The sequence below is a fragment of the Lycorma delicatula genome, chromosome 8 (genome assembly GCF_047948215.1).
Source record: "Lycorma delicatula isolate Av1 chromosome 8, ASM4794821v1, whole genome shotgun sequence".
Classification (NCBI taxonomy): Eukaryota; Metazoa; Arthropoda; class Insecta; order Hemiptera; family Fulgoridae; genus Lycorma; species Lycorma delicatula.
The window spans coordinates 142,206,254-142,232,463 of record NC_134462.1 but is presented as its reverse complement, the minus strand read 5'-3'; the positions used below and the strand labels follow the sequence as shown (position 1 = coordinate 142,232,463).

Here is a 26,210-nt window from a genome sequence, read left to right as displayed (position 1 = left end):
TGATAGCGTTGAAATGTCATTCTTGTCAATGTTGTTTATTTTAAAGCGGTAACTAAACCGCTTTACAATAAAATATTTAGCGAATAGTTAAGTGTATAGTTAAAGGATATATTAGATCTATGCTGTGTTTGTTCAGTTCTGCGACTGTACTTTATATATTTCTGGGTTCCTGTGTTTTCATCATTGCGTGTTGCGTTAATTAGCTGTTTCAGTTCATTTACTTTATTTCTAATTTTGAAAGTTACACGGAATCCTTCTTTTATGAAAATGCTGTTAATTTTCTGGTCGATAAATGTAAGGATTATAATTTTTCATGATTCCGCTTAATTTTTAACGGATTCGTAAAAACAAAGTTAACCTTTTACCGAAGTGCAGGTTTCTAGCATTATATTTTGTAACCCGACCGACCTATATTTTAAATAAAAACAAAAAATAAAAACGTTAAAACTTTTCCTTAATATTAAAACCGGCTTTAAAAAATAATTTCGCTGTTCTATTCAAATTATCCAAATTACAACTTTTTGAAGTTGGCGACTATTTTTTGAAGTCGGTTATGTTCTGCGGGGTGATAAGGTGTGTTGTACATAAGCATGGCAGTTATGGATGTTCTGGGATATTTTAAAAGTACGCTTGTTATAATTTTGGATATTTAAGATCGAGCAGGTTAAGTGATTTGTTATATTTTGCTTTGGAATGTGTTAAATCTACGATTAGTTATACGTACGTATTACAAAAATCCATTAAATAATACATCGTGAGAAAACAAAATTGAATTAATAAATTTGGTACGGTTATTTAGAATTCTATATCGGAAAAATTCTCAAAACGTGTTCTAAATTAAACAGGTCTCGTCTCTCTACACTGCAAGGAAATAAAGCGTAATTACACGTTTTACGATTTTTTATTTGTTATTTTTAAATTATATTTGTTAAGAGAATACTTCAGGATCACATAACGCACTGACAACAAAAAATGACAAATAACAACTAGGAATATTTAAATTAAAATGCACTACCTACATTAAACGTTTTAATTGTATTTACACATTAAGCTGTAGATTATTGACTACAGATTCACAGATTCAACTTCAATAAATTACTTTATTGAAACTGAACGCGTGTACAAATCAAATATGAGAATTTTACATTCGGTGAACGAAAGCCGCATCATCAAGCTCAGGGAATGTAGAATTTACTAACACACAAAATTTCATAAAAGTAGTACGTTAAACATACAACTACAGACTAAACAAGTTCTCTTAACTTTAAGATTGAAGTTAATGCTACCGACAATATCACTGATGCTGGAACTGCATTGTAATTTCAAAAAGATATTCTATTTACACATCTCAATACGTTAAGAAAATAAGAGTTTTTTACATTTGTTTTCTAAAATTTTAAGCGCTTATTTTATGTTAATCCGTGAACTAAATAGATTCCCTACTTCGTGGTTTTTTTTAAGAGGAGGAAATTTGAAAACCGTCGGCTAAAGTTAATATATTTAGTATATTTGTAATTAAAATATTTCAAGGTAATTTAAAAAAACGAAAAATTTAATTTTAAGAAATTTAATATTCGGTATAACTTTGGGTATCAAAAATTAACTCTCGATTTCATTTTAAGGCTAATAAATAACTTCAATAGCCGTTATATAGCAAGCTGTTATGCTTGCTGTGAAAGGACGTGAATTTAATATTTCACTATTTATAAAAAAATTATACTTCTACGTCAGGTTTTCTACTAGGAATAAACCGGTGAAACTACTCTGGAGAACCTTTCAAATGTCGTCTAGATTTAGGTTAACCTTTTAACATTAGTTTGTTAAAAGCACCGATCGGATATGCAAAGATTGAAATATCTAACAACGTAAAAATAATTTCTCTAATTAATTGAAAAAAAGATTTAAATCTTTTTTTCAATTAACATCATTCAAATCGGTTTTGATTTCCATAAATTTAGGAATAATTATAAATATACCAAAAAATAAATGTAGGTTTTGCTTTATTTTTCTCGCTTAAGAAAGTATTCACTTCCTAGTTGACATCAACAAATAAAAAGAAATTGTGCTTTACCAGACTTCCAAAGTTTATTCCGATTTTTTTATAATTTTTGCACGACATGTAATTTTAAAATCATTAAAAATGGTAAATGTTTCACTAATTACCACTCGTACATATGAATGTTGTAAATCGTGTTATATATGTGATTACATATGCGGTTAGTAAATTTGAACATCTGACTTGTTCATTAGGAACATTTCATTAATAACCGATAAAAATTGAATCGTTTTACCTAACGATTAAATAAAATATTAACTTTTAATACGCATTTAAGGAATACAATTAAAACAAGATTTTATTTAAATACGACTATTAATTCAAAAATATTTTTGTTACTAATATAGAATTGGCTGTCAATGATGTCAAAAGTCCTGGTTGATACTCTTAATTCTCTTTCACTCATATACAAATCAATATCTCTGAATTATAAACATCTTCACAATTCAACTTTAGGAATATAAAATATTGTTACATTTGCATTGTAAACGTAACAATTATTTGTTTCCGTGTAATCTTAACTATCTGTTCAACTAGGGACTGAACAATAAGTAACCCTCCCGTGGCCCAGTGAGATGTGGATGAGGTGGTATTATACAGACGTAGGCCGACCATTCCCGAGATGTTTGGTTAATTGAATCCCAACAACCAAAGCACACCGATATCCGCTTTTTACTATTCAAATCCATATAAAAATAACTAACTTTTACTAGGATTTGAATCTCAGAACCTTCGACTTTGAACATCTGCTGTTAAACAATCGATTGCGTCAACAAGTTAACAACTAGACACGGTGGTGGGCTATCGTTATACAAGGAAAGATTTTTGAAAAATAATTTCCATTTTTGTAGGAGTGGATTCACACGTTTCAGATATATTATATTTTATTTACAAAAATTAAATTAAATTCTCCATTGATGGTCAGGCATACATTTTGGTTCAGCTGGATATGATGACATCCCTTTTAGTTTATGAAGGAAAATCAGTCATCTTTTATATAAAATATTTAAAGCTGATTAATGTAAAATTGTTGATGGGTATTTTCTACTACAATATTAGGTAAAAATACACCAGTCTTGTGAGGGTCAGAAGAATGGAAATGTATAACTCATAGGCTTACTCCTTTGATTGGGATTGCCGCAGTCCACAGATCTTCTCTTTCCAGGCACACACCTCTTTATCTCTTCCTCTGTTTTCTTGTTCCTTTCTTTCACGCAGCCTTATGTAGATTTCCTTTAGAAGCCCGCTGAATCGATATTAAGTATGTGAATACACGTTCGGTCACCGGGTCCTTGACGTATACGAGGGTTATTTCTTTTTGAAGGTCCGATCGGTCGCGAAATAAAAACCCGCGCAAAAATTGGATGAGCCTGTGCGCATATGTGTTGCGCAGCATCTCTAGTATGGCCTTCAATCACGCCGCGTCACTTCGTTTAGTTCTGAACACGCAGCTAGCACGTAAACATGTCTACAACAACGGCATCTCCCGCCAAGTGTGAAGTGCGTGCGGTAATTCGAGTTCTTCAGGCTGAGGGGTGTAATGCGGCTGAAATTCATCGACGAATAAATAATGTCAGAAGAAACAAAAGAACAATCCAAACAGAGGATGCATTTTCATTCTCCCGGTAAACCGAAGAAGTTCAAGCGAACCTTCTCCAACAGAAAGCGTACGGTTTCTGTGTTCTGGGACCGGAATGGAGTTCTCTTGGTGGAATTCAAGGAACGTGGCACGACCACCGCTGCAGCCTCATACTGCGTGACTCTTCAACGTCTACGAAGGACGATTCAGAATAAGCGGAGAGGTATTTTGTCATCAGACATTGTCTTTCTCCACGACAACGCTCGGCCGCACACTGCAGCCGTAACAAAGAAGCTCCTGCAGCGTTTTCGTCGGGAAGTGTTTGATCACCCACTGTACAGTCCGGACTTGGCTCCATATGATTTTCACCTCCTTGCTCACACGAAACGCTGGCTAGGAGAACAACATTTTGGCACAGACATCGAGCTGCAGACCGGCGTAGAAACACGGCTGAAAACACAGGCGGCTCCGTTCTATGACAAGGGTATTGGAAAGCCGGTACCGCGCTACGGCAAATGTCTAAATCGGAGTGGCGACTATGTAAAGAAATAGCGTAACTATGTAAGTACTTGTTACAAAAAAAAATTCTTATTTTCACTGTGGTTTTAATTTCGTGACCGATCGGACCTTGGAAAAAATAACCCTCTTATTTATAATTTGTTAGAGTTTGGAACCGCCTAATGACCTCGTCAAAGACTGTATTTGCTACTTCATTGGTGTACATCAGTCCAGTTGAGGGCTGAGATACCTACTGAGTAATGCTAGGTGTGCGATTGGAACCCACCGGGTTGGTCTAGAGGTGAACACGTCTTCGCAAATCAGCTGATTTTGAAGTCGAGAGTTCCAATGTTCAAATCCTAGTAAAGACAGTTACTTTTATTCGGATTTGAATACCGATCGTGGATACCGGTGTTCTTTGTCGGTCGGGTTTCAATTAACCGCACATCTCAGAAACGGTTGACCTGAGACTGTACAAGACTACACTTCACATACACTCATAGATATCATCCTTATTCATCCTCTTAAGTAATACCCTGACGGTGATTCCTGGAGGCTAAAGAGAAGAAAAAAGACGTGTGGTTGGAAAGTTTTCTGGTTAATTATAGGATACTTAATACAAAATAAACCAAACCGAATACGAATGAAAATTTGTTTTTAGTAACTGGAAATACAATTGACATCTAATAAACTACAACAGAAAATCTGGGTGCTCTTGTGATGGCCGACCAGAAAACAAGGTGAAGTACGCCGATGGAAAGGAATGAAAAATTAAAAAAAAATTTTTTTTTCAAAAACTATTTATTCAATTTATACCACACTAATAATCGTATATAAGTCGGTACAGTGTATTTTTATTTCTCAGAAGTATCATCGAGTTAATCGCGTGAAATCCAATTTTTTTTTTATATTTCATAATACATGTTTATAAATTACCGAAATTCTCGATCGAGAACCATTTTCATAAACGGACAAAGCGAATTTGTCAAAAAAATACACCTTTTTGGTGCATTCATCATCTACATACCACTAATATTTAAAAAAATTACTGTTTTGTTTCATATAGATATATAACTTATTGATATTCTGCGGTGTTATTCGATATTAAACAAAGCTATTGTATGTTTCTTTCTTTAATAAAATTAATCACGCGTTTATGTTGGTGACGTAACAACAAATCACGCGTTTATGTTGGTGACGTAACAACAAATCACGCGTTTATGCCGGTGACGTAACAGCACAATAAAAACCTACATAACATTCGATTTTGTCACCAAAATAACCGACTGAGTTTATTCAGGTTAATAATTATTAACCTGTCGCATTTTGGCTTGACAATTACGAGATAATAAAATTATCACATACATTACAAATTATTTCATTACGTTTATAATATTCGATTCAACAGGCGAGTTTGATAACATCTTTTAATCTAACCAGAAAGTAACAAACGCTTACCCGAAAATAAATATGGAAAAAAGCTAGCCATTTTTTTAAAGAGAAATTTAATTACCGCAGTCATATAGTAAACCGATTTTTTTTTACGTTTAATATATCCATATTTAGTTACATAACTTACCTGTCGGTTTGTGTTGAGGACAGTAAAATACTCCCGGTGTTCTCTTGTCAAATACAATTGATTTACGCATCATATCTCCTGCTTCCACAAACACCTGTAAAAACCCAAAATAAAGTATACGTATATGTGTGTGCATCATCGACAATCAATAATTAAAAAAATATTACTCTTATTAGAGCGCTAGTTGAAATAAGAAAAATGCTGATATATTATTATACGTTATAAATTGTATTTTTTTCAAGTAAGTTCTATACTATTAAGTTTTTCCATTATCTAACAAACTCAGATTTTAAGATATACCTACTTAGTTTCTTAAATTACTCATCCTCTTTACTTGTACGTATTTTCTTACTATTTTTTACAACATATTAAAAGTACGGTGTATCTAAACGGGTGATATCACAGATATCGATTGACTTCTTTATTTTACAGTCTTCCTAGTCTTTAAGGAAAAATAAAATAAATTTATCCTTAAAAAGTAATTTAAAATTTTCAGTTTCCATCGCAACGAAAATTACATTTCTTTAACGGTAAAATAAAGTTATTTCACAAAAGTATTTGTAATTTTAGTCGTAGATAAAAGATAAACGTATAGCTAATAAAAGATGTAGCTGTACAATCGTGTGCAGTTTTAAAAAATGGGAGTATTTTTAGGAGGATACAAACCCCCATCCTTGAACTAAGGTTACAATAATTTTTTTTTTTTTAATTAGTACTACTAATCCGAAAATGTTTTATTAAAGTGTAATTTTATTATATGTTAAATCATTACGTTCTGTAATATCGATTTATATAATTTTTTGTTACTTCATATTTTCTTTAGGAAGCTTCTCGGTGATGACGAAATAGATTTCTCCCGGAAAACATCAGCGGAAGACTTTAAACGAAAAACGTAATTTATTTATAGTCGTTAGTTATTTATCGTCATCATTATTTAGTGTAAATTATTATAAATTATGATTTACCTAAAGTCGTATTTTTACATAACATTTCAATAAAATTTGTAGGAAAACTTAAAAAAAAAAAATTATATATATATTGTCGCGTGTTCGCGGCTCGGTCAGGATATTGAGAGATTGACGATTGAAAATGTTTACATAATTACAATTTATTAGTTTAAGAACATAAATCAAATAAAACAAATCAGTAACAACAAAAATAATAATAAATGTCAATAGTAAACATAATAATAATAATAATAATAATAATATTAGTACTTGACCACAACGAGGTTAGGTTGACGTCTTGGCGAGTGCGGTTGGGTTCTACTACGCTCCGTGCTTTGTTGTTGAGGTTTTCTATGATTATTTTTGTTATCGATTTATTAGTTGTTTTGTTGAGTTTGGTTAATTGTAATGTCGAGTTGTTTTTTAGTATTTCGTATACTAGCCGGGTACCCGTCTTGGCTATTTAGGTTACCGTGTTGTTTTTATTAATCGTGTTAACCGTTTATTTTACGTATTTAATTATTTGTTCTGTAGTTTTGGATTGTTTTTGATTTAATGTTTTGAACGGTTAATAAACGTTTATTAGTGTTTATTTGGCACATACCTACGGTTGCCACGGGGTATTTACACGTTGCTAAGACTTTGTTTAGGGTTACGTTCGACGTGTGAAAATATTATTTAAATCGGTTGTTTGGTGTTAATTAATTTAATTTATATTTGATTATTTTTGTTGTCGGATTCGGTCTCACGGCTGATCGAGATCATCCCGGAGATACGACCCCGACTTTGGAGGGGGGTTATACTCCAGTTGGAAGGAGGCAATCCTCCTTCCAGTAGAACGAGGATTTCCCGTATTGTCCGGGAGATTCTCTCTGGCGATAGGAGTACAGAGAGCGCTGCAAGTTCCGATGGTGGGATTCACCGGAGGTCAGTTGCGAAGCAGATGGAAACCAGGAGAAAGGAAAGCACATTTGCGGAGGTGTCGGCGAGCCGTCAGCAACGGGCGGTCCCCTCCGCTATGGAGTTCAGCGATGACAGTGATGATTTCAGCGGATATGAAAGAGAATTCCCATCCTTGTCGGCAGCCTCTACTGCCGAGGTGGGCGGGGAAGTCCTTCAAGCGGAGGTTGAGGCTCTCTCCTCCGGCTGTAGAAGACGAAAAGATCCCACGAGCCGAGCAAGTGGAGAAGTCCAACCGGGCGGTGAGGTGACCGGGGGTGGGGGTCGGCCTGGACGGAGAATGTGGAGAAGTTGAATTTCCTGATCGGTGGTGATCGGCGAGCGACTTTCCTATACCGAGCGGATGCGTTGCCTCGTCAAGTCAAGGCCTTGGAATTTCGGGTGGGCCGTAATCCCGACACCGCTGTAGAAATTAAGCATTTTGCCAAGAGTCTGGAACTCCTCGAGAGAGGATCAGTGTACTTGGCGATGTTTGTCAGGCGGCGCCTACGACGACGAGTGTGACCGAGTGTACACCTCCTGAGACGCCAGCGGTGTTTGACTTCTGCGGCCACTCAGACGGAAGATAGCGGCAAGGCTGGACTTGAAGTCCGGAAGGCGCTTGACGACGGTGCGGATGATGGAGATCTGCCCCGTCTGGTCCTCCAGCGGTGGCCAAAGGATGCGTTCACGTCAACCGAGATGGTCGTGGATGTCGATGGCCTGGAGGGGCTAGCATGAGCGATCGATCTGTCTCAGGGTTGGTAGTATCAGAGTCACTCGCATTTTTGCTGGAAGAGATGCCTCGGGTGGTGCCGATGCTTCGTTTGGGCACACTGCAGGTGAGTCGAGTGGTGGTAGGTAGCACCCGTGCTATGGACCTGGCCGGTAGGTCCGTAAACTTCCGTGGGAATGCTTATGTGTTGTCTGTGGATTTCTGCGATGGAAAGGCTGGTGTCTCGTCTGATGGAATCGGTCAACTTAGTCCGGGCTGAGGGTCCTAAAGTTTGCTCTTGCGGGCCGTTTGGGAAGATAGGGCTTTACCTTCACCGGGCGGCCGAATATTTGGCACGGAGATGTTCGAGTAAGCTCCAGATCTATATGGACTGGTCGTCGCTGGATGCTGATGGGAGTCCGACTACGGGGAGAAAGCCGGAAGTGCCTCCAACTGTGACGGTGGTTGTTAAGGCGGCGGGTGGTCGTATGCGGACCTTCTCCACACAGTTGAGGACACTGTGTCACCGGGTGAGGCGGAAATCATTTCCGCACGTAGGGGTTAGGAAGAGAACCTTCATATAAGAGTCCACGATACGGGTGGCGCTGCTGCCAATCTTCGGCAGCAGATAACGGTTATAATTGAAGGTAAGACAGTGACGGCAAGTAGGGGCGTGCGGCGAGTCCATTTGTTGATAAAGGACGTCGACGCCTTACCAAGGAGGAGGAATTGGTGAACGACATGTGGAAGATCGCTGGGGACTCGGTAACGATCGATGTCCTATGAAAAAGTACTAGTTTTTAATTTTTTTAATTACGAATACATGCTCCTTTTGCTGAAGTGAATGGAAATAATTTTTTTAAACTTTTTTATTATCAGATTTATATATATATATATATGTGTGTGTGTACAGACAGTTGAATCAACTGTTACCTAGAATTAATAGAAAATTTTGAGTATCCGTACTCCAAAAATTTTAAAAATCTAGATTACTAACTTTTTGCTTGTTAAAAAATGATAAAAATAACAGCTTTAAGTGCTAAAGTAACAGCTGTCTTTTTTTTAGTAACAAAGTACTATTTTTGTCTTTTTTTAGTAACTAGCGATCAAAAAGAAGAAGCTACGCAAGAATCTTTTCATTGTAGGAACGCCGGAATAAAACAATCTGAAAGATTGTAAATTTCTTTGAAAGTCGGTTGGACGGTTCTGTTTTTATAAAACCTCAACTAAAAAATGCAGATAATTTATGCAACGCGTTGTAACATTCTTTCATATAACGCATTCGTAGGTCTCGCAACCCAAAACAGTCAGTCCTACTCTTGTTGTTCCCGAGTTCCTGGCGAGGGTTTTTGCCGAGACAGTAAAGTCCAAATTCATAGATTACGTGACTCATCATCCCTTTATGCGAGTCGGTAGTTTCGCGATAAAAAATCATGCGGTTTTCATAAGTTCAGCGCGCAGCTATTTCGTATGTATTTAATAACCAGGTCTTATTTTGAACGATAGTATTTTTATACGATTAATTTTTCTCAAAACGGATTACCAAATAAATCATCTGTTTTTCTTTTAACGTATATATTTCACGAAATAGGAAATATTTCGCGATAGCGTAAAGGAGCGGTCCATCAGAGTTACACGATATGACAGTTTGCACGACATTCATCAGTCGCTTTTACGTCTTCAGGAAAACCGCTGGAAAAACTTTTCAACAGACTTGAGTTACGATCGGAGTCGATCACAAGGTTGTAAAAAAGCTTAAGTAACGCCCGTATCAAATTCGAATAATATCGAGAACTTGTAGAACCTGACTTTTAACAGAAGACTTCAGCACTGTAGACGGTTCAAGCATTTCTTCCAAGGCAGACGGTTTGCATGTTTTGGATAATGTTTTTTATTCAGATGTAGATTTCGCCTTTCTGAGTACATGAACAGCCAAAAAAAAAAAAAAAAAATATGGAGTTCTGAGAATCGTACCTTTACCGTGAACGAAAGGCCGTTGCATTCTCAACAAGTCGGTGCTTGGTACGCTATTTTTCGAAGCAGATCGTTCGGACCTATTTGTTTTCACAGAAATTTCGTAGCAAGAAACTACCGGTTACAGTAAACACGATGCTATATACGATTCTGCCGATTCGACTACGGAGTTCTTAAGTGAATTCTTCGACGACCGGGTATTTTTCCGCAGCCCTCAGAACTCGTGGAATCAGACTTTTATTTTTGGGATTATCTGAAAGGTACTGTTTTTAAGAACGATCCGCAAATTTTGAACGAGTTGATCTCATAAAAATCAGTGAAACAGCTCCAAGGAAAGTTGAAACCTGGATCGACGCTCAAGGTGAACATTTTGAACGTTTACTGTGACATGTACAGTAAAAGAAAATAAAAAAAGAAGGTAGTGATTTAAATATAGTTTTTATTTAACATTATAATTAAAATTTTACTTTTGTATTTTTTTTATGCTACTAAAGTACACCGTAGGCAGACAGAATCAGCAATAATAATACTTGTTTGTATAATACTCCTTCTTTAGCGTGAACGTCAATTATGATTCATTCTGAGTTATAATACCGAATTAGTCACCGGTTACATTCGTAAAATGACAAGATTGTTATTTATAAAAATGAGTCGATTGTACAGTGTTGATGGAATAAGCAAATAAGGAGTAAAACTCGGATAAAATATTTTCTTTTAATCGATTCTTTATGTTGTGTAGATTGTTATTATGTTTCCCGTTTTTCTTTTTTTAATTTATTTCTTATTATTATTATTATTACTACATAGAAGATGAAGACAAAATGTAATAATAAATAAATATATTTTCATTTTTGGTGTTTTATTTTTTGAATATTTTTTTTTGTGTTTATTACAGTAAAAGTGATTTATATTATTTTAAAATGACCTTGCTGGTGAATATATATATATATATATATATATATATATATATATATACTCATTTAAATAATATTTGCTACGCAATGTATCCGTTTTATAAGAAAATAATTTATTAACTTAAGCTATACAACACTTGCATTTTACACCCTCTCAGTACTACCTTAAGACCTTCTGGTCGTTAGACCGATTGTGAAAATAAATTATATTAGATCAAGTTACTGTTAACAGAAAACACGTCAAGTCATTTAATTTTTACCTAATGTGAACCTTAACGTTTAATATTATAAATAATTAATTTTAATTTTTACAAGCGAAAAAATTTAATTTTTTTTCTTTGTAAGCTAACCGTTTCTTTTACGCTTAAACTTCTATTATTTCTTTTAACGATCGCCTTAGAACTTTATTATTACAAAGTAATGATAATATTGATTATTATCAAAATATTGGTAATATTCTGATAGGTAAAATATTTACACGAGACCTTAAGAAAATTAAGTTGAAAATTTGCATTAATTAAAGATTGTAGTTGAAACGGATTTGCAGACTTAACAAATAAAAATAATAACTTAATTTTATATGAATTTATTTAACTAAATTTTTAATTCACAAATTTAAGCTAAAACTTTCCCCGTTCCAGTTCTCGTTCGGTTACATTTTTTTTTAGCTGCTGCATTATTTTCCTTATTTTTTTAAAAATTACAGGTTTTCATGCTTTTTACATATTTGCTTTCCATAATTGCAGTTTTTCTTTTGGAGGCCTAAATTATAATAATCTTTATATGGTTTTTTTTTATGCTTATAATAATTGTTTTATTACAACCGTTACAATAATTGTTACTTATTCCGATGCTTTATTATTTATAATAATAATAAGTAATTTTTTATTACGATTGCAATAAAATTAAAAAATAATAACTTTTTTTACAAGGCTAGAAGCCTTATTAACCGCATCGCCAAAATGATTTTATTTAATTTTTTTTTTTTTAAATTTCACGACCGTTACAGAATAGAGGGAAAGCATTGCTATTGTGACAAAATAATCCATCCGGTTATGACCTTTAGAATCATCAAAGAATCGAGATCGGCCAGTAAACGCTTGAAAATAATTGCTAGCGCTCGCGTGGTTGGTTTCTATTTCGTAAATATCTCAGAAGCAGATCGATATAGAAACCTGAAATTTTATAGGATGATTTTCATAAATTAGGCATTACTTTTTACATTTTTTAAAAATCCGAGGGTGGATATTATATAGGTATACGGGGTGGGGGAGTGTGCGTTATAAATAGTTAAGTGCAAGAAGGATATAAAGATTTTCTTACCTTATCGTTGATCTTTCGGTACAAGTTATTTGGTATCTGTGAAAAATTCCAAAAAACCGTCTCTTCCCTCCGATATTTCAAATACGTGAATTTCAATCGCCGTTAATTTTAAAGCGTTTAGTAATTTATTTATATAAAATATGTTTTAGGATGTTCAGTCTTCTTTTAACAAATTTTTCAAAAGGAATAAAGAGGGTGATGGAATTCAGTAACGTATTTCATCGAACCGCGTAAATTTAACCTCCTGAATTTTAGAAAAAAAGATTTCACATATGCGTGAACATAGAAAATATTATTTTTTTAGAAAAATCCGCGGACGGGTGAGCATATAAAAGAATGCATTTCAAGGTATCGCGATAAAAATGTCAGAGGAAAATTTTTTTTTAATTATTTACTTTCGACATAAGTATTATTCGCGGGGAAATTTTCAGAAAACCACACCCCTCCTTCAAATATTTAAAATATAAATCAGAACTGGTTTTTACTAATTCTACAGAGCGTTCGGAAAGTTGTTGTGTACCGATCCGCACTCATTTTTCTTTTCCTATTTCGGTCTACTTTTTCTCATTTAGAACTTTGTAACGCAAAACTTCCAGTCGCTTTTTTTGACTCTTCAGTTAGAAAATACCGTTTACAACAAAGATAGTGATATCAGGTAATAATCGCTGCATTATATCGATGCGATGTTAAGCGCAGATAAATACGCCAAATAAATAACTTCAGATCGTATTTGTACATTATTTAATTTTTAATTAAAGAAGTTTTTCCCTTAAATTATCTGAAATAACATTATTTCGGGACAACGAACGGGATTCATTAATAAAAGTAAACTAAAATCATGAAAATTGTTGGATTTGGTAAATTTTAAGTTTGGAACGAACGTAAGTCGAATAGAACCATCCTGTTTGTTAAAATCGATGTTTAACAGTCGACAAATAATCGTACATCGGTTCTGTAAACTCACGCTAGTAATATATTTGTTACATTATTCGATTTCCCCAGTCGTTGACTCAGCGTTTCGCTGCGAATATAGTTAAAGGAGAAACTACGGTGATAGTGCCAAAAATGGTGTATCAGGTTTTTTGCAAATCTTTTCGTTTTTTAGCGTGAAACTAGTTCATCTAAACCAAACATATGTTTGTATGTGTTTCGCACTGCTTCTGGCTTCTGGCCTTGTATCTCGGGATCGATCGAACCTATTTTCTTCAAATTTGGGTTTTAGTTTCTATATATGTTGCATCGATGGTATTAATTTTCGTTAAGGGTGAGGTCTATCGCGAAAACCAATACCGATCAGAGGCATTTTAGAGAAAGCTTTATTAAAGCAAATTTGTTACTTTCAGTGCGTATATATAAATAAAAACATATGTCTTTTGTTCTTTTGCTCTACTTCCCTTCGGTTTAATATTTTTCAATTATAAATTCGGATTTAAAATGCAGAAAAGTTTTTCTGAAAATGTTCTTTTTCTTATTTTAGCCTTTATCAAAGAGAGTATTAGATTTAGAGAAAATTTATTAAGCTAATCTTTATACGAATACGTTTAGAAAAATCTTTCTTAACGCTATTCCTCACCTCTAAAAGATATACTTTCTTGTTTTTTTGTGTTTTGGCTTTAACCCTTCTAATTTTTGTTAATAATAGCCGGCTTAAGTCACGCAAACTTTGTCAACTGTTTTTAATAGCCGAAAAACTAACTTATTTTGCCGAGAAAAACATATTTATTTCGTGTTTTAGTCGGTTTAGATTTTGATTAAATATGATTTTTGATTTTTTAAAGCGGACCGGGCCGGTCTAGCGGTAAGATTCGTCATCGCAAATCACTTATTTAACTGATTTTCAAACTCAAAGGTTCTGCGGTTCAAATGATTGTAAACGTCGGTTGCTTTTATACGGATTTGAATACTAAACGGTGGATACCGGTGTACTTTGGTGGTCGGGGTTCGTTTACACATCATCCTCATTTCATTTAGTCGACGTAGGGGGGGGGGGTGCTTATTGTTCATTAGCTGAACGTATTGCAATACACACAGTAGGAAAAAAATTATTTAATTCAAATGTAATCGCACCAAAAATATTGTGGAAGCGGAAAAATAAATATTAGATATTCTAAAAATTCGTAAATATTTTAGGGTAAAATGCTCTGTAATTGCGATAAATTAAAAAAAAAATGGAATAATATTTTCGCTCGATTAGATTTTAAGCGAATAAAAACGGTTTCGAAATGTGAATTAAATTTAGTTAAGTGGTTATCGTGTATGTAACCTGATATCTGATATTAGAATTTTTTATTGGCGGTAGTTCATATAAAGATCGTATTCGATAACAAGCGTGATTTAAATTTATGTAATTTTACGTACATGCATTATAAAAATATATTTTTCTTGCGATGGTACATTTGACACTACATATTATACTCGCTTAGATTTTATTTTTTACCTTATTAGGCTTAAATCAGCTTATTGTAGGTTTTCTTTTTATACCTGTCTGTAAATAAGTTTGATAGAAATTGAATTTTTTTTACCTTTCTCTTCGTAATCTCGTAAAATACAGTTTGCGTATTTTTTTATCACCGTTAATTATTGCATTCTTAGCTTTTGTTCTACTCTTTTATCCGCTACCGTTTCCTAACTTTCATATCTGAGTGTAAACCTATCTCACCCCTTTTAATTTCCCGTCTAATTTATTTATCGTATGGCACATACGCATGATTTCACGATATATATTAAGATAAATAAAAAAATCGGATAGAAAATTATAAAAACATACAAATTATAAAATTATAAAAATAATAATAAAGAATTATTATTTTCCAGGTTAGACAAATAGTAAATACTAAAATTATAAACACACTTTCAGTTTTAAACATATTCGGTTGTAGCTCTGTTGCGATCAGAAAGTCCTAATTGGACATTCCGCTATAATGTGGTAGACGGCGCCTGTTCCCATTTGTGAAGCAAGTCCGCAATCTGGCACGCTTAGAACGGATTTTACCGATTAACGTCCATTCTCTGCGAGGCTCTTCGAAGGGGAAAGGTTTCTCTTTTATACAGGGAAATTTCTGGCATCGGGGAGGACAGGTCTCCGTCTAGTTTCGTTCCCAGAAACCTGTCAAATTGAACCTCAACGCAGCCTCGGGATTTCACATAGACGGTCTTTCTTTTTCTTGTCTAGCCTCCGGTAACTACCTTTTAGATAATTCTTCAGAGGATGAATGAGGATGATATGCATGAGTGTAAATGAAGTGTAGTCTTGTACATTCTCAGTTCGACCGTTCCTGAGATGTGCGGTTAATTGAAACCCGACCGCCAAAGAACACCGGTATCCCCACGATCTAGTATTCAAATCCGTGTAAAACTAACTGGCTTTACTAGGACTTGAACGCTGTAACTCTCGACTTCCAAATCAGCTGATTTGGGAAGACGCGTTAACCACTAGACCAACACATAGACGGTCTCCTAGATCGCAACAGATCGCCGATATCTTGGTGTATGGGGAGTCGAAGATCGCCCTGTATATACGTCTGTACTCTGAAAGGAGAGCCGCCTTACGACGGAGATCAGGAGGGAGTACGTGACTCGATATAGGCAGTCGTACGGTAGGAGTCGATCTTAATGTTCAGCTGATAATCCGAACGGTGTTATTTACTTGTACGTCAACCTTTTGGTATATGCGCCGTTGAGGCAGACCGAAGCGCTGTATTTTTCGGTCGAGTAGACCAGCCCAAGCGCCGAATTGTGTAAGGTTTCGGCGGAAGAACCCCGAGTTGTTTCACATATTTCACGGACGATATTATTTCTAGTTCGCAGCTCCGCAGCAGTGTTTTCTAGATGTCTCTTGTAGAATAACGTTTGGTCTAGAGTAACACAGAGTTATTTCGGGTACGCGTAAGGATGGAGAAGACTACCCTCAAAATGAACCCGGAGTTATCTGTTTGCCGTCCTGTTGCAACGATAAAAACAAGCCTTCTCCGTCTTTGTGTCGTTTAGTGTCGGCTTCCACCTACGAAAATATGTTCCCAAGCTCGGCAGGCAGACGTCAAGATGGCTTCTGTTTCTTCAAACGTTCTCTGTCTTGCGGCTATTATCCGGCATCTACGTAGTGGAACTTCCGAATCTAGTATCAGAAATGTCAGACATATAGAGACTGAAATGCGATGGGATCAGAGCGGACCCCTGAGGCAGCCCGTCGTTCAGCATTTTTGAGGAGCTCTTGCGGCTACCCGATATAACTTGAAAAGTCTTACCGGCAAGCATGTCGTCAACGAGTCGTAAGGTCTTTCTACACGGAATTATTTGTATAACTTCATGTAGAAGACGGTGTCGTAAGTTGCAGAGGAGTCTATAAACGCGGCTGACGTTTTCAGAATTTTTTTGGAAACTTGCTTCTAAATAAGCCGTCAGTTATATTTCGTCTGTGCAACTTCTTTCTGGTCGGAAGCCAGCCTGCTTGATAGGAATCCTCTCAGATATTTTGCTTCCGATTCTGTTATATAAGAGATTTTCATGGACCTTGTATACTGCACTCGGTAGAGCTATTAGGCGATAGCTTTTTGGGCCGTCATTCGGCTTACCTGGTTTTAGAATAGCGAGAACATTTGACTTTTACATCTCACTCGGACCAGCCAGTTTTTTGTGTATTTACCGCAGTTTAAAAGAAACATTAGAGCGTATCCCATTAGGCCCTGGCGCCTTGCCTGCTTTCCCGTCTTTAAGGGCTTTTATTACTTCCCCGGTACTAAATGGACGGAAGAATTCAGTTTGTCCCTGGCTAGAAGCTTTCAGTGCTTTAAATTCGTGTTTGACGTGTGTCGAATGACTTCTATCTCGTGGGGCTTTAGATGAGGACACTACGTGGGCTGCAATCTTGTCCGGGTGGAAAGGTATATCGCTATTTTTTGTTTTAGAGCTGTCGCCTACCAAGCTTCTCGCTATTTTTTTTTAAGCTCCAGGCTAGCAATTGTTTCCGCCCACTTCCTTAGTCACCCTGCATCCAGTATGTGCGATAGATCATCAGCTATTTCTCTGTCGCCTTTCTTGAACATTACAATTCCTTGTGTTGTTCTTCACATTCATCATTCCATCTTGGTATGTATTCTTTACGAAATCCTCTGGGGATGGTCTTTTTTGCCGTTTCAGTTATCGCTCCTATGAATCTTCGGTAGTTTTCGGTAGATCAAAGGTGGGATCCATCCTGTGCATTTATCAAGCCTGCTGAAAAAACTCTCCCGATATGCCCTTTTAAAGTTCCATCTTGGCCGAGGGAAGGATCTGATAAGGAGGATGCTTATACGTACCTCTATAACTGCTGGTCGATGTTGGCTGCGAGGGAAATCTGTTTCTACGATTCTACGGGTGGTTCGAAAAGGTGTATTATCATCATTTGTGCTCGCAAAGCGCAGGTCACAGTTATATTCTTGGTTCTAAACTACTGATTTAAAAGATCCCCGTTCTTTAGCGTCAAATATCAGAAACATGTTGTTATCATCTGCCCGGGTCAGTATCTCGAGATTTCGCTTAATTAAGGGTCATATTTTTGTTAGGCGCTTGTTAGGCATTTGTTAATTAAAAAATAACAATATTTGCAAAAAAAATTTTTTACGAGATCGCACCCCATCCCAAAAATGCTCTAACTACTGCTACGTTGCCACGTCACAGGTGAGCGGTAGAATTAAATAAACGAATAATATTTAACGTGTAAAACAGTAACTCGGTCTGGCCGGGTCTCTAACTCGATCGCTCGGTCGATTCGGTACCTGGTGTAAGCCTTTCAGCTACACCAGTCTGCCGACCGTACGAGCGAAATTTGTTCTACGCGAGTTGTGAAATTACATCGGTTTAGTTGTTGCCGACCGTCGCCGCTAGTACTGCCCCACCCGCGCGAATTAAATACGCGCGCTTTAATTAGAATAATTGAATTAAATAAACGAAAAAATATTATATTTAAATAAACGATAAATATTTTAAATTAAGTTGCGTTTACGCGTGTGTAAGCCGTGCATCAGAAACAACTCGCAGTTGTAGGACTTTCCCGGATCGCGGCTTTAGCCGCGTGACGGGAAAGACCTACCATAGCGTTATTAGCTTTTTTTAATAGCCGTTCATTAGTCTATCTACCGATCCAGTACTTAGTATTTGTTTATAATCAAGCTTGTAAACCTTCCGATCTTTTCCTTTTTCCTTCATCGCAACAGTTAATTAATGTTTCAACAACTGTTTAATTCAATTCATTAAAGTTTATCCTTCAACCGGCAACTCTCCACTACTACTACTACTACTACTACTACTACTACTACTACACACACACACACACACACACACACACACACACACACACACATACAGATATATTTATTTATTATTATTATTTTTATATATATGTAGCCTACTCAAGAAACCTACACTCCCGGTAACATAAGAATTCCAACACGGGATCATACACCTAAATCGGTTTATCCGTTGATCTGCTACGATGAACTAACATATATATATATATATATATATATATATACATGCACATTCTAAATACATTGCACATCTTTTGGGCAGTCGCGTATAAACGATATTACTCTATAGATCTAGTTTTAAATGATATTATTAAAGCGATTTTTTATTTAAAGTATACAAATAGCTTTCAAGTAAATTTCATTATCGTATTACGGGTTGTTATTTATTTTGTAATCGTTTTAATTTTTAGCATCTTTACGTACTCGCTATTATTTTTAGTTATTTAATGTTTTGTTTATAAATTATTAGCTCGACCGTAGCTGTAATGTTTAAAGTAAGTCTCCTGGTAAACGGGATTTGAATCATCAATCGATAATAAATCTACTCGTAGATGGAAATCCGCCAGCCAGTCGGAAGAAGTATCGTTAATATGGACTTTAACAAGTTCTATTTGTAATAATTTTAAAATTAATCGTGTATTTTACGACGATGATCTGGTTTTACTACGGTTTCTCTTGATTCATACGGGCAAATACTGAGGCTGGCCCGGTTTTACGCGAAGAAGGACATTTACTGACTTTTTAGTTCTATATAAAGTACGAGTATTATCGTGTACCGAAAAGAATAAAACGTTTATTCATCTCGTATGCTTATTCTGATTTTCATTTCTTTGTGATTTTTAAAAATTTATTTATATATAATTTATAATCTATTTCATTAAATCGTTCGTAGCTTTCACTGTCTCCGCCAAGGCGGTAAATACCGGAATATAGACCGAACCGATCTGATTCTGTTAAATTTGAGAATAAGCATCTCCTTTTTTGATGAGGGTAAATATATTTCGTCTATCGATTACCTTAAAAAAACTTTTCGGACAAGTTTTTGACAGATTTCTTTCGGCCGATCTTAAAGAATATCCATTTTTACATTTATAAATACAAAAGCCTTGTTTTAGCCCGTTATAACTCGCGATCCGTTAAACTTTAAACAATTATTTCAAATTCTTTAAAAAATTTGAATATGATAAAATTCAAATTGAAATCGCGTTTAATTTTAAAGAATTCTTCTTTAAAATTATTATTACGATTTTTTTCCGCTAAGATCGTCATACGTTTTGTATCTAGTATAATTATCTACTTTTTAGCTTCGTCGTAACTAAGTCGTACGTCGACGTGTTTCGGAATTTGGAATTTTAAACGGAATATATCTGAAACGCATCGACATATGATTTAATTACGACGAAGCTAAGAAAGGTAACTGTACTTTATATTTTATTCTTTATAATTTTCAATAAGTCTGCCGAATTTTATACTATTAACCTTAAAAAATTCCTTTAGAGAATAAAGGTAAATAAATTCCCGCAGGTTTTAAATGTTTTCTTTTGCCTCGACGACCTCACGATGTTAATTTCTGTATTTTCATCGTGTAGCAGTAATAGATTATAAAGAATAATTAAAAATCTATTTATCATAACCGCAATTAATAATTAATACTGAATGACGATGCGGCCGTTACACTTTATCTAATACTTCTACGATCTGTAATTACAGAGATATTGGATCTTAAAATAAAAAGCATTAAAAACGGAAGAGTATAAGATTCAGCAGACCCGTTTAAAACATTATATAATAACGCTTCAAAAGTTGGGAAAAAGCCGGTTGTAGATTTCTGGAGTTATTATCGGCTAAAATAAGACCTTCGGAATAAAAATTTAAAAATAGGCTCTTCTTTCAAACGTATTTAAATAAAACTCTCGACAAACATCTGTGAAATCATCCGAGAAAAATAAAAACCTAAAACTTAAATTTTAACGGGCGGTTAACTGCCGAGATAGTTGCTGTAAAATTCCACCGCGCGTAAAATTTAATCGGATAGTAATTCTGAATTTATTCTGCATCGTAGTCTATTGTATACAACATAACACATGTATTTGATAGTATACAGAATTTAATCGTAGAATATTCTTAGCGCCTTGTAATATTATAATGGAAATTCTTATTCGATTTTTAAAACTTTAAGGCTTCAGGATTTTCTTTTAACCGTAATATAATAAATAACTACCCGACTCATAAGATAAAGGGAGAAACAGCTCTAGCTGTTCGATACGTAAATTTATGAAATTATACGTACATCTCAATCTTACAACTAAAATTACATACAAATTGATATAAAGTAAATTAGTAGACGGCGGATGGTGTTTGATTAAAATTGAATATTAAAAATTATTTGAAATCGGCCGAGCAATAATAATAATAATTATTATTATAAAGGAGGAAAAATGCGTTATGCACCATCAGGGAACTGATGACGTTATTTCCGGTGTGTGGGACTCCCGCTCACTAAATAACCTAATTTTGTTCGCAGACAATAGATCTTTGGTCGCACCCCGGAACCGACTCCCGCTTTACTTCGGGGTGGTGTCACTAGATTTGCCTTCTCATGCGCCTGCTGCTTTCGCTTACTCGTTTCTGATTCGACTGTTCCTCATCGATCCGGGTTTTTTTTCTTCCTTCTAAGACTCGATTCTACGAAGCTCGTAATCTTCTGCCGATGACCGTCTTCTTCACCAAAGTTTCTGATGTTATATCACCGATATCGGTTTGCAACCGATTTCTGACGGTGTTCCGTCTATCGTATTCAAAAAAGGTGTGCTTCGCATCGCCGTATGGGCATCCAGGATTACTTGTTTTCCCCGTGTGATCGGACAGGAGCCGCATCAGGTAGTAGTTTACCCCGCCAAATTCACGGTCGTACCATCTGCCCAGGTGCCCCGCTAGCTTGTCAGTCCATCTGAACCTGTTCCCATTATTCCATCTCTCTTGCCGATCCTTCGGTGCTTCGATCCTCTTCAGATAGGCTTCTCTTCTCTCCGGTGCCAGCAGGTAAATCGGGAACGCTTCCGCTCTTACCGTTGTTGTTATTACCGTTATAATAATAATAATAATAATAATAATAATAAAATGTTTATTTTTAAAATCGATACAAGATCAAAAGTATCTGGATTTCAGTTGAGTCGCATAATTATAAAGGATTACCAAAACTTAAATACTTTTTTATGCGAGAAGGCCGACTGAGGTCCACGCAAATATCACTTCTTTCAAACTTCTTTTCTCTTCTCCATGTGTTTTTCAGTTTGTCGGCACGGCTTCGTTTTTGCTCACCTGTTCATTCCTATCCTTCTTTTTTCGGCCGCAAGAACTTTAATGTAGAAATATTCTTTGGAAGTTATCTTTTTCCCGACAGTCCTCTTGTTTCAAGCCTATCGCTTTATCACTTTGGAGGTCCACTTCCATGCGTTTCAGTTAATTTGATTTGCTTTTCGTGTTCCACAAAAGAGAAATTTAAAGTACTATCCTACCGCTGTTCTTTTCCTTAAAGTTCTTTTCCTTACCGCTGATTTTAGGTCGGTTTGATTTTTTGTTAGATTTCAGTTTGTATTTTCTTTTTTTAATTACTAATATCTTTAAGTTCCGTGTTTCGTTACATCTTTACAATTAATTAAATTAAAAATCAGTATTACAGTTCGACTTTTTACGATTAATTTTTTATTACTTTGTTCGCTTTCTATATTAAAATAATAATAATTAAAATAGTAATAAAGAAATTTCATTGTGGAATAAATTATAACAGGTTATTTATTATTATGCGTATTTAAAATTACTGTTTTGTATATATCTAGACGAATTCTTGCAAAATTGTTACGCTAAGAGACGGAAATAATTGGTTTAACTAAGCGGTACACGGCGTAGTTATATTACAGAAATACGATAACGTTTCACCGAGTGAAATACGGAAGGCTTGTTTATACACACGCAGTTATATATAAACGCATACGTAAAAAGAAAATTTATTCTTAGCGAAAGAACAGTCGCATCGCTTTCTACTACCATACTCGTCTTAACTAACCCGTCTGTTACTTATAACTCGCTTCATACCGTAAGAATATAGTAGGGCTTACATATATTAAATAGTAGTTGTCGAAAAAACCGGTTATATATTGCGTTATAATTCCCACAGGCAGTAGTTTATACACCGTACTTATTTTAAACAGACTGTACCAGGAGGAGAACATCGATTTTGACTAGATGTAGTGAAGACGTTTCATACGTGCTTGCACGCGCCCATGTGTGAAAAAAAAAATATATATATATACGCAATTGTTTGTATTGTACTAACCTAAATTTACATAGCATTTTTTAAAAGTTACTGCATTTAATAGATACCATAGATTAAAACCCCGTAATTATTACACGTCTCGAAAATAGTTTACTTTTTTTTAATAAAGTTTAGAATCGTACTTGATGTCAAATTGTTCACAATCGGAAGCTTTGATTAATTTGTTTAATTAAATTACTCGCAGAATACACGATTTTATCTTGTAAAAGTTTTTTTTATGTAAGATTTTTACACGATAAAAAATAAATGAAAATAGATTTTACAAAAGATGTACGATCAACTCTATCATTATAAATGTTAATAGTGATCTTTTATTTTTAATTTTACGTTCGATTAGATCCATCGATTAAACAGAAACGATTGTCAGTTCTGCTTGGTTCAAATGAAAGATGTATCGTAACGCCATATAACGGGATAAAAATATTCACGCGTGATGATCATCTCGAAGGAATTATCTCAAATGTTTACCGAATAAAAACTCGAATAAAACTCATGTGAAAAAAAAATACTCGAATGTTCTGTGTGTATTGCGTATATATAATGCATCCTGACAGACCTTACCTATGGAAGCGAAACTTGGTCGTTAACCGTTCAATCGTCACAGAATGGGAATTAAAGAATCAAATGGTGGTGGGCAGGCCATGAAGCAAGAAGAACTGTTGGCAGGTGCACTAAATTAGATCTTGAATGGATACCAATATCGGTCTGCTTAACATTTTTCCCGCCACCACCCTATTCGGTCGCCCTAAAGCATAAGACCGAATGTCTTTGCCCTAAAATTGAATACTGAGACGTGAAACAGTTTAGCTACCGGTGTCCTAACTAGCTCCTAGAGCTAACCTAAAAGAGTGAGCGGAATAAGCGTGGTACCAAACACCACTCGATTACGTGTCCCACCGCTCACTTGTTATATACCATTAATGGGTAGGCGCACCCCATCAACTACTAAAACATATATGCTATCAATAATTTATTTATCTCGTCCACCATTAAAGCGCTTGGAGCTTTAATCTGGCTGGTAGCCAGCCAAATCTCTCGGCTAGCTTCCTACAGCAGCGCGGTAGGAGTCTTTTCCCTGAACAAAGCAACCGCATCAAGGAACTCCCACACGGTCCGACAATGCGGCTCTTGCCACATTGACTCGCCTCTTGTGAGTAGCCAATTTTCCAGTCGACCTATAAGTTCCAGAGTGGCCTGAGTTCTGGCCTCCCCAAGAGCTGGGCAATCGACCAGCTCTTGGGGAGCTCTGTGTTCGTTCGACTGGACCCCCCCCCCCCCGTAGACGCACAGCACATCACCGGCCAGGGGGGAAAAAAACAAATACTGGTTGAAATTCGCGTGGTTGGTGAGCACTTGGGTTCCCAACGCCATTAAAAACAAACTAGGGGCGTACCATCCCTCCAAATCCTGTATAAATCTATATAAGGACCTTCCCTTACTTGAGTACCACGTACATTTCACGGCCAGATAACCCATAGTCCTTCTGAGGAATCCTCCTAAGTTAGCGCATCATCAATTCATCAGTTGGTTCATTATCAAGTATATTGGACCAAATCGGCAGAAAATCGCACAAGACCGTATTAGTTGAAAACGCTATGGATTGTTAGCCTGAGCGTTTCTTTAGACGTGTCGTTATACCGCCTCGTATGCCTGACTCGATGAAAATGTACGTGTTCGGATCGGTGAACAGCTTTAAATGAACTTACGTTTTATACAGCACGGCGTCGAAAGCCAGCCCTGAATCTCATACGTAACGGGCTGCTTCTGGATTGTATATGTTCAAGCATAGCGATCGAAAGTTTTCGAATATGTCCGCCGGTTACAGGAAGTCACACCTCAGATACACATCGCTGTATTCACCTAACGTGTTGCAGCCGAAGTGATTCCATATATTTTGTGCGTGTTTTTAATCGTCTTCGCCCGTGTGCGAATCGGTTAGCGTGCTGTAAAACTGTTCTTTAGATGGTTAAGTCGTTTCTTCGAGATTTGACCAGGAGTCGGTGTCGTCGTAAGGATATACACCTTTACCGGTCAGTAGTGGCAAATTTTGTTCGCTGAAGTACTTCCGAATATGCTGGAATGCGTCTTTCGGTAAATCGGATACCACTTCCAACGACGGCTAAGCTGGCCGTCATAAACCGGAACGGTTTCACATACTTTACCGATATGTTTTCGTCGATGTTCTTAGTAAACGCGATGACCTATTCAGCCGTTTTTCGGTATCGCGTATATCATTTTGCCGTCATAGTCCGGTTCTCTTATGATGAAGTGAGAATCGTAGGCTGATAGATTGCGGATGAAGACGGGGATACTAGTTTGTGTAATCCTGCGCAGGTTGCAATTGTTACACAGTACTGCTCTGTACTTGCCGGTAAAGCGGCAACGGTCTCTCACCTTTTTGGCTTCAGAACCGGACGGTATTTTACACATCTCACAGTTATCGACCGTGTTGTATCTTGACAAGTCTTCAAGTGTAAATACCATTTTTTTTTTGTTTTGTTTCAGTTTCTCTGCCACTTTGACATTATATCGACTAATTGTCGTACAAAATGCTGTGTAGGGTCAGAACCTCTGTACAACAGCGATGTTTTAGGTATTATCTACTTTATCTTATCGTAAACAGAGTCGTGAGACACAAAATACATGCAGTAGCTCATAGGTTTTTGCTACTGCGTGACATGCGTGTAATTTTTGGTCGGTGACGGACAGTACAGAGTCGGTTTTAGTATACACCCAAGGTTAGCGTATGCCGACGACCGGAACGGAAAACACGTTTTGGTAATTCGTAAACGATAATGTAAGCGGCATACAGTCTACACTTAGTTGCGGCATCTTAACGCGAGCCGGTTCGTTCATCAAACAGTTTCGGAGGTAAGCCTGCATTTTCCTGTCACAATCGACATTTTTTCGGAAGAAGGTGAAGCATATTTCGATTACTTCTGTATGTTCGGACTAGACGTACTAGATTTGATATGTAGCAGTAGCGACTGGTCTTTTCATTCTTAATGCACAGCAAATCGAAAAGATCGGAGGTTTCCTCTTCGCACACTTTTGTATGTAATAAAG

At 36.1% G+C, this 26,210-nt stretch overlaps 1 protein-coding gene across 3 annotated transcripts in view; it reads right to left on the bottom strand.

Moving 5' to 3' along the window:
• The window catches only part of LOC142328582 (uncharacterized), an 84,300-nt gene that overhangs the window by 28,243 nt on the left and 29,847 nt on the right, over positions 1–26,210 (bottom strand). For all 3 annotated transcript variants that reach the window (XR_012757310.1, XM_075372353.1, XM_075372352.1), the window contains exon 3: positions 5,713–5,806. Coding sequence is in view for 2 of the 3 variants with exons in the window: in XM_075372353.1 (XP_075228468.1) it covers positions 5,713–5,806 (94 nt within the window). In the remaining variant the exon portion in view is untranslated. The remainder of the gene's footprint in view (positions 1–5,712; positions 5,807–26,210) is intronic.